The sequence below is a fragment of the Ahaetulla prasina genome, chromosome 4 (genome assembly GCF_028640845.1).
Source record: "Ahaetulla prasina isolate Xishuangbanna chromosome 4, ASM2864084v1, whole genome shotgun sequence".
Lineage (NCBI taxonomy): Eukaryota > Metazoa > Chordata > Lepidosauria > Squamata > Colubridae > Ahaetulla > Ahaetulla prasina.
The window spans coordinates 25,747,029-25,754,823 of record NC_080542.1 but is presented as its reverse complement, the minus strand read 5'-3'; the positions used below and the strand labels follow the sequence as shown (position 1 = coordinate 25,754,823).

Here is a 7,795-nt window from a genome sequence, read left to right as displayed (position 1 = left end):
CAAGGGGAAGGTCGTTTACCTCGGTTGTAGAGCGTGTGTGTATATATATTGGTGAGTTTGCTGATTTGGAGCAAATTTGGCACAAGACAGAGCAAGAAGGAAGACACTTTCCTTATTCTGACTATTCCCATTGATTGGGTGACTGGAAGTTTACTAGACTCCCAAGATCCCATCCCAAGAATAACAACCTTCAGAAGTTCTGGATTGCATTTCTTTGTGAATTCTGGACATAATTCCTGGGTGAGACCAACAAGAGCAGGAATCCAGAATTCTCTATAGTCTTCCTTCAAAACAATAGAATCCAGTGACTGGCAAAACTAGGCTAAGACCTCGAACCTTGAGTTCCTCCTTGAATTTTTTCTACGGGCAAGACTATCTTTGCCATCCCAGAACTACATTTTGCCTGGATCAGCCATCCTTGAGCCATGCTGTCTGTTTCAGTTCTTCTCCAACGCAATGGTTATTTCCTGCTTCCCATTAACCTGCTCTTCTGGGCTACATTGGTCCTCAGGACTGTGGCCTCTCCGGTGCCAAATTCCAACCCTCTGTACCAGTTTGATGGGCAAGTCCGGCTTCGTCATCTCTACACGACCAATGAACGGACCGAACTCCACCTGGAGATCTTCTCAGATGGCACAGTGCGTGGCTCCAAATACCAGAATTCCTTCAGTGAGTATTTGGGAAATAAATCATTCTGGTTTCCTCCAAATGAGTTTTTCCAGAGTTATATGTGGAATTGGGGTACAGTCAGCTGGGTTCTTTGGGGAAGAATCGGGTGCTAGGTCATGAAATATGTTTTTTTTCAGAAGAGGACATTTCAGAACACGTAGCTTCTTAACAGATGTGTTATCTATAAAACAAATGTTAACTTTGTCCTCTGCTGCAGATGATCACACTAAACTTTCAGAGTAAAACAAGCAGTAGAAATAGGAACCGTAGAAGGTGTTCTGGTGGGCTCCCACAGATTATGCTATACAGATGTTACAAATAAGAATGAAGAGGATCTGAAGAGGTTGATGGCTATTAGAGTTATAACTCTTCTAAAGAGTTCTCCTTTTCACAAGTAATTTTCATTCCTTTCCCCACCAATCTGCAGGTTTGATGGAAATCAAAGCAGTAAAGTTGGGGGTCATTCGTATATTGGCTAAGAAAACCTCTAGATTTCTTTGCATGGATTCTGAAGGACATCTATATGGCTCAGTAAGTATAATTATCTGGGTTATATCTCTGTGTTGAGAGCAGTGGTTTCTCAATCTCGGCAGCTTTCGGATGTGTGGACTTCCTACCAGACTTCTCCAGCCAGCATGCTGGTTGGAGAATTCTGGGAGCTGAAGTCCACACATCTGGGAATTTCCAAAAAAGAAACACTGGTTTAAAGCAAAGGATCAATGGAGTAAAATAAAGCTGTATATTGAAAGATCCACCTGTCTGATTATGAGTTCACGCATTTCCAAAATATGCATTTTTGGGGGATCATCTCACACATTATATGGCAATAATGTTAAGTCTGCCGTTCAGAACACACAAGCACCAGTTACTGACCCAGGTGTTTTCCAGAGATAGTCGAGTTGTTTTCATTCACAAATTAAATTTACACCCCCAAAATCATACATACCAAAAATAATGTGTGATAGTACTGTATTAAAATCAAAGCAAACTGTTCCTGCATTTTAATCTTTTGATGCTGAGGGGACTTAATAGATTAGTGGATATATTCTGAAATCATAATAAAAAGCCTACATTTTTAGGGACAAACTAAAATGTGGTGACATCCCTTAAGAAGCTTTCTCTCTTCTTTTTAAAGTCATAGCAGCATTTATGTTTGTAGTCCCCTATATTTATTTATTCATTCAGTTTGCATAGTTGCCGATCTGAAACCAGTGACTCTGAACAGTGATTCATAAAAGCAATTAAAACAGTTGAAACACAATATAAAAAAGAAATTAAATAGGAATAAAAACTGAGACATACAGTATATTATGTCTTATATAATAACCAGGAAAAAGGGGTCCTTCATAAACTCTGATGTGTGTATTACAGGTACACACAACCACAATAGAGATCAGAATTTCAATTGTTAAGGAAGGCATTTGTTTACATTTCATGGTCATGGGAATGCGGTGATGGTCATAAGTGCAAGGAATAGTTGTAAGTCACTTTTGAGTGTCGTTGTAATTTTGAATGGTCACTAAATGAATGGCTTTAAGTCAATCTGCATCTATATACAATAAAATTCTCGTTCTGTAATCTTTAACTGGGGGAAATGATACATCATACAGTAAAACTTTTTCAACTGAGGTATTTCAAATGGGCTAACTTCTAGAAAGCGTCCAAAATTTGGGACTCCCGTGAGACTGAAATTTGGAAATTAAAAAAAAATAATTTAAAATCTAAAAATTATCATGAAGCATTTTATGACATCATGCAAAATGTCATAAAACTTTTCATGTGTTGATGTTTGACTGTGTTCTAGAGTTCAACATGGGCTACTTTAAAGGGAGATGCAACACTGAATATCCCCCTGGATTTTTAAGAACTATATTATTAGAAGGTCTGTCATTGTTGAAGATATTGAGGGTCTCCAAAGGATTTATCCAGTGGTGGGATTCAAATAATTTAACAACCGGTTCTCTGCCCTAATGATTTCTTCCAACAACCAGTTCACCAAACTGTTCAGAAAGTTAATAACCGGTTCTCCCGAAGTGGTGCGAACTGGCTGAATCCCACCACTGGATTTATCTCTGAAACAATGACCCAACAGGTCATGGGTTTTTTAGCATGCTATTAGAGCAAGGCAAATCCACTCATTACAAGGGGAGTGTGTTTTTGAGTTAAACATTTAATTACTGGGCCAGTGAAACAGAAATACTTTGTGAAGGGAGAAAAACAATTTTGAACAAATATTTCTTATTTTGAATCGTTATGTCTATGAAAATGAAGGGGATAAAAAATACAGGTTGCAAATTGCAATCCAACTTTTTTGACTTCTGAAATTTGAACTTGTATGCTGCAACAAGTTGACCGCAGTGCATAGAAATAGAAACTTTTGGCAGATGCTCAAGATATAAACGTTGCAAATAAACAAATGGTAAAGATGATAACACTGCAGAATTCAATGCCAAATTTCAAGCCTGAATGGAGGAATTGCACATTTGTTGATCATACAACACTATATTCACTGTTGATATAACTACTGAACAGTGAAAATAGCATTTCTTTAGCCAAAATCAATTTATATTATGGTGTAGCTTGATTGCATAGATTAGGTACGGCAATGTATATAAGGCTGAATTATAGATAGTCCTTACAACAATTTGTTTAATTCCTTTCATAGTTACAAAGGGACTGAAAATTGTGCACAGCCAGGTTTGATTAGATGCTAGACTAGAAAGTTCTTGGTGATAAGAATTGTCTGACAGTGAAAAAGATTACCTAAGGAAATTATTGTCTTAGTAGGAAGTACATGAATAACTGAAGCTACAAGAAATAATATAGCAGATGATGGCAGAAGATTGGATAAAATTTTTTCCTCAGGCTTACCAATTTGGTATGATCCTATATCATTGATTCTATGCTCACTTTGCACAGATAATTGTTGTACAATCTCCTGGCAATAGGTAGTTCTAAAGCAGGGATGTCAAACTGATGGCCCGGGGGCCCCGGATGCATCACATGCAGGCCACACTCATCCCTGCTCTGCAAAAGCCAAAAAATCACAATGCGTCATGTTATGTCACATGACCTGATCAAGTTTGACATCTGTGTCCTAGAGTTACACCCGTAATAGAGCTTGCAATTACCATCATATATAATGACAGTCATAAAGCAGGTCACTGTGTGACTGGACGTGATTTGATGTCCTTTTTTGCAGCAGTTGTTAAGTGAACCCTGTTTGCTGCAGGCCAGTTTTTGCCGAACACCATACATAAATGCAGGCTAGTTGCCAAATGCCCAATTGCAATCATGTGACTGCGGAAGAGGTGAAATTGGAACAGGGTCAAAAGTCCCAATTTTTAGAGTCCGTCGTAATGTCAAATGGTTGCTGATATCTGAAATCTTGATGTGGCCTTCAGTGGCCTCCTAACAATTGCTGCTTGATTGTATTTTTTAATGTGACACAAGAGAATTTAATACATACTGTAGGAAGCTATTATAGGAGCAAGATAACAATAAACTAACTTTAAGCCTAGCCACGTCAAAGGTAAATGAAATGAAATTCAGTTGTTTTTGCTTCTTTATTCTTGGCTGTCTGTAAAGGCTCTGCATTCTTGAAGACCTAATAATCCAAGCGATCTCTTCTCTTTGCAGCTGTCGTACTCGGAAGAGGCCTGTAACTTCCGCGAGATGGTTCTTCAAGATGGCTATAACGTGTACTATTCAGAAGCATACAATCTTCCGGTGAGCCTCAGCTTGATGGAGAATTTGGCCCAAAGCCGTCTGCTGCCCCCTTTCTCCCAGTTCCTACCTTTAATAAACAAGGTTCCCCTTGAACCCATAATCATGAACTCCGAATACATTCAACAGGTACATGACATTGAGTCACCTGATCCCTTCAACATAATGGGTCAAAATCAGGACCTAAGAAGCCCAAGTTTTGCCTTCAGATAGAGCAGGACAAGCTCGGCCACCTCTATTTTATTGCATTAATATGAAGAGTAAATATGAGGAAGACAGATCAGTGCAAAGGAGCAGAATGATGAGATTCCCAAATCCCAAAACAGACAAAGAATTTCTGTTCTGTCTGAATCACTTCAAATTTTCAATTTTCCATTGTTAATCTTGCTAGCTTTAAAAAAAAAAATCCAAGGTTTTATTTCTATTTATCCAACTATTTAAGTAACTTATATATTATATGAGGTTTATTTATTGAAGTAAGCTAGAGCGATAGGGAAGCAGGAAGGGAAGGCATAATGTGAAAATCTTTTGTGCACAGATATTTATATATTGTTATTTATATGCAACCGTTTATATGTGTATATTTTCTGCCTGCATATTTATTTCCCTTTCTGGCGAGGACCAGCCAACTGAATTTTAAATCTGATCATGATTTTATGCCTGATATCCCTTCTGTATTTTTTTTGAGTACTGTTTCTCCAAAAATCAATTAATGAGCCGTAGCAATGGGTGCAAAGAGGTTGGAGGCTGCATGTAAAAACAAGGCAGGACTTCCATCACATTCGCCATTTTGATTTTGTGACTCCCCCACAATGAGGTTTATGAATCAAAAGAGGCCGAAATCCCCTTTTCGCCCCATTTTTATTTGCCTTTAAAAAAAAAAAAAGCTTGTATTGCGCTTGTAAGCCATCATACCACTTAAAAGAGAGAACTCTAATAAGGAAAACAAAGTAAAGGGCACATATATTGATTATGAATGTTTATTTATTTGTAAGCTATACTACATTGTCATTAAAAGAATGTACCTCTGCTGTGTGTGTTTCAGCAGCAGTTGTTTCTGGTGAAACTATTGTTGTGCTATTGACAATTCACTGACTTGACACAAATCTGAAAATTGTTGTATTCTTTTTCTGTTTCTTCATTTTTATATAAAAATACCTGTTTCCTTGTGCTTTAATTGTGACCAGTGTTAACCGTCAGTGGGCTGAAGCGTGAATGGTGTATTTTTAATGTGAACACAAATAAAAGGCTTTTTTTAAAGAAAAAAGAAGTAATTAATTGACGTCATATAAATTAGTTCTTAGAAATGTTTTCATTGGGCAACAGTAATTATTGCGAAAATAAACAATAGTTTATCGTCGGCAGGGAGGGCAAAAAAGTCAGACCACCCCAGCAGTGCAAGAGAATCCTCAACTCTTTTGGCATCTCATATATGTTCAAAAGGGGCGGGGCTTCCATCATATCCACCATTTTGACACCGCCCCTCACTCCGGTGGACACCCCTCCCAGGAAGAGTTCCTACTACTTACTTAGTTACTCAGAAGTCAAAAGTCAGAATTCAATTCCATCAATTCAATACTGCTTTCAATGGCTCTTATACAAAATACGACATCTGTCTAATGTCCAAAGACCATCATTTCATCGCACAGTTTGATCCTCCTCCAACTCATTGTAGTTTCAGAATCTGTATGTCTGGTGTAAGCTGATGAGAGCACCTTGTGGGTACTTTCACAAAATTGCTTCCTACCAGCCTACACGAAAGGCCACCATTATTCCCAGTTTACTTTAGTTTTTTATTTATTTATCTGCTGGATTTCCAACCCTTCAGAAATCCAAGAGGACCTGCACAGTGTTCCCTCTTCTCCTTTCCCCTCACAACAACCTTGAGAATGGCTCAAAGTCACCCACTGAAGGGCTGAGAGTGGGCTTGAAGCTGGATCTCCTCATCCAGTGTCTAATGCTGGCTTTCTCAGGATGAGAAAGCCCTATACATTGTAAGCCGCCCTGAGTCTTCGGAGAAGGGCGGGGTATAAATGTAAACAAAAAAAAAAGAAAAAAAAAAAGAATGTAGGACATCTTTCCAAACCAAGACTCAGCTTAGACTAGCTCACCATTTATATTGTCTGTATAGGGCCAAGGAATATTTTTTGCAGATAGAAATGAGGCTAGAAACTGTTGCAAAATACTAGCATTTAATAAATCTTAATCCCAAAACTCACGTGGTACAGGAAGTTGGCATGTGCCAAGGGAGATGCCCTGGAGCCATGTTAGACAAAGAGCCGAACTGCTGTTGCTAAGGGATCAAAGGTTGGTTGGTTTTCCCAAAATACACTGACGGGAATTTCCAAGAAAGTGAAAGTGATTGGAATTGGGAAGCAAAACGCAGGATCCAACTCCATTCCTTTTGGCACTGGGGGAAAGTGACCTTGAGAAGAACTGCAGCACTGTTTACCATTATAATGGACAACTTTTTGGCCGTCAGTGATAGGACAACATCCTGACTGGAACACCATGCAAAAAAGTATTGTGGTCTTTTCTAAAACACCCCTTAGTATAACCGTGGTAGCTACAAAAGCACTAACTGGATGGCACAGGGAGGAGTCCTTCCCTCCCTCCCTCCCTCCCTCCCTCCTTCCTTCCTTCCTTCCTTCCTTCCTTCCTTCCTTCTGTGGCATCAAGAACCTCAAGTAAGGGTGAAGCATGCATCCAGACAGGGGCAACTGCAGGGAGTGGGTGGTCGAAAAAGTCAAGATGGCTGCTGTGGTTGTGCATTAAAAAGAGGTGGGCTTCACTGGGAGGGTTCCAGCCACCATCATGGTCTTTTTGACCTGTCCCTTGGATGTCTGCCCACTAAGGAGGATCTGATGGTCCTTCAACCATCTGCTGGATCAAGAGAAAGCTCTAGTGTCCCTAGGCCTTACCAGAATTGCAAAGAATACTGCTCTTTGACAGCAATTTCTCTTTGTGCATATACCAGCCTTAAAAGGCACCCTTAAAAAAGGACAAGGGTGCACACACAGGCATGTACATGTAGTCCTTACCTTACAACAGTTCATTCAGTGACCATTCGAAGTTACTGAAAAAATGACTTATGACCATTTTTCACACTTATGACCATTGCAGCATCCCAATGGTCAAGTGATCAAATTTCAGATGCTTGGCAGTGGTCTCATATTTATGATGGTTGCAGTGTCCCAAAGTCACGTGATCCTCTTTTGTGACCTTCTGACAAGCCAAGCTAATGAGGAAGCCAGATTCACTTAATAACCATATTACAAACTTAACAGCAGCAGCGATTCAGTTAATAACTGTGGCAAGAAAGGTCATAAAATGGGGCAAAACTGACTTAGCAAAAGTCTCACTCAGCAACAGAAATTTTGGGCTCAATTGTAGTCATAAG

At 39.3% G+C, this 7,795-nt stretch overlaps 1 protein-coding gene across 1 annotated transcript; it reads left to right on the top strand.

Moving 5' to 3' along the window:
* Positions 1-425: 425 nt before the first annotated feature.
* FGF21 (fibroblast growth factor 21) lies at positions 426-4,608 on the top strand. Its single transcript, XM_058182597.1, has 3 exons — positions 426-669; positions 1,097-1,200; positions 4,309-4,608. The coding sequence occupies exons 1-3, from the start codon at positions 426-428 to the stop codon at positions 4,606-4,608; spliced, it is 648 nt and encodes a 215-aa protein (XP_058038580.1).
* Positions 4,609-7,795: the final 3,187 nt, after the last annotated feature.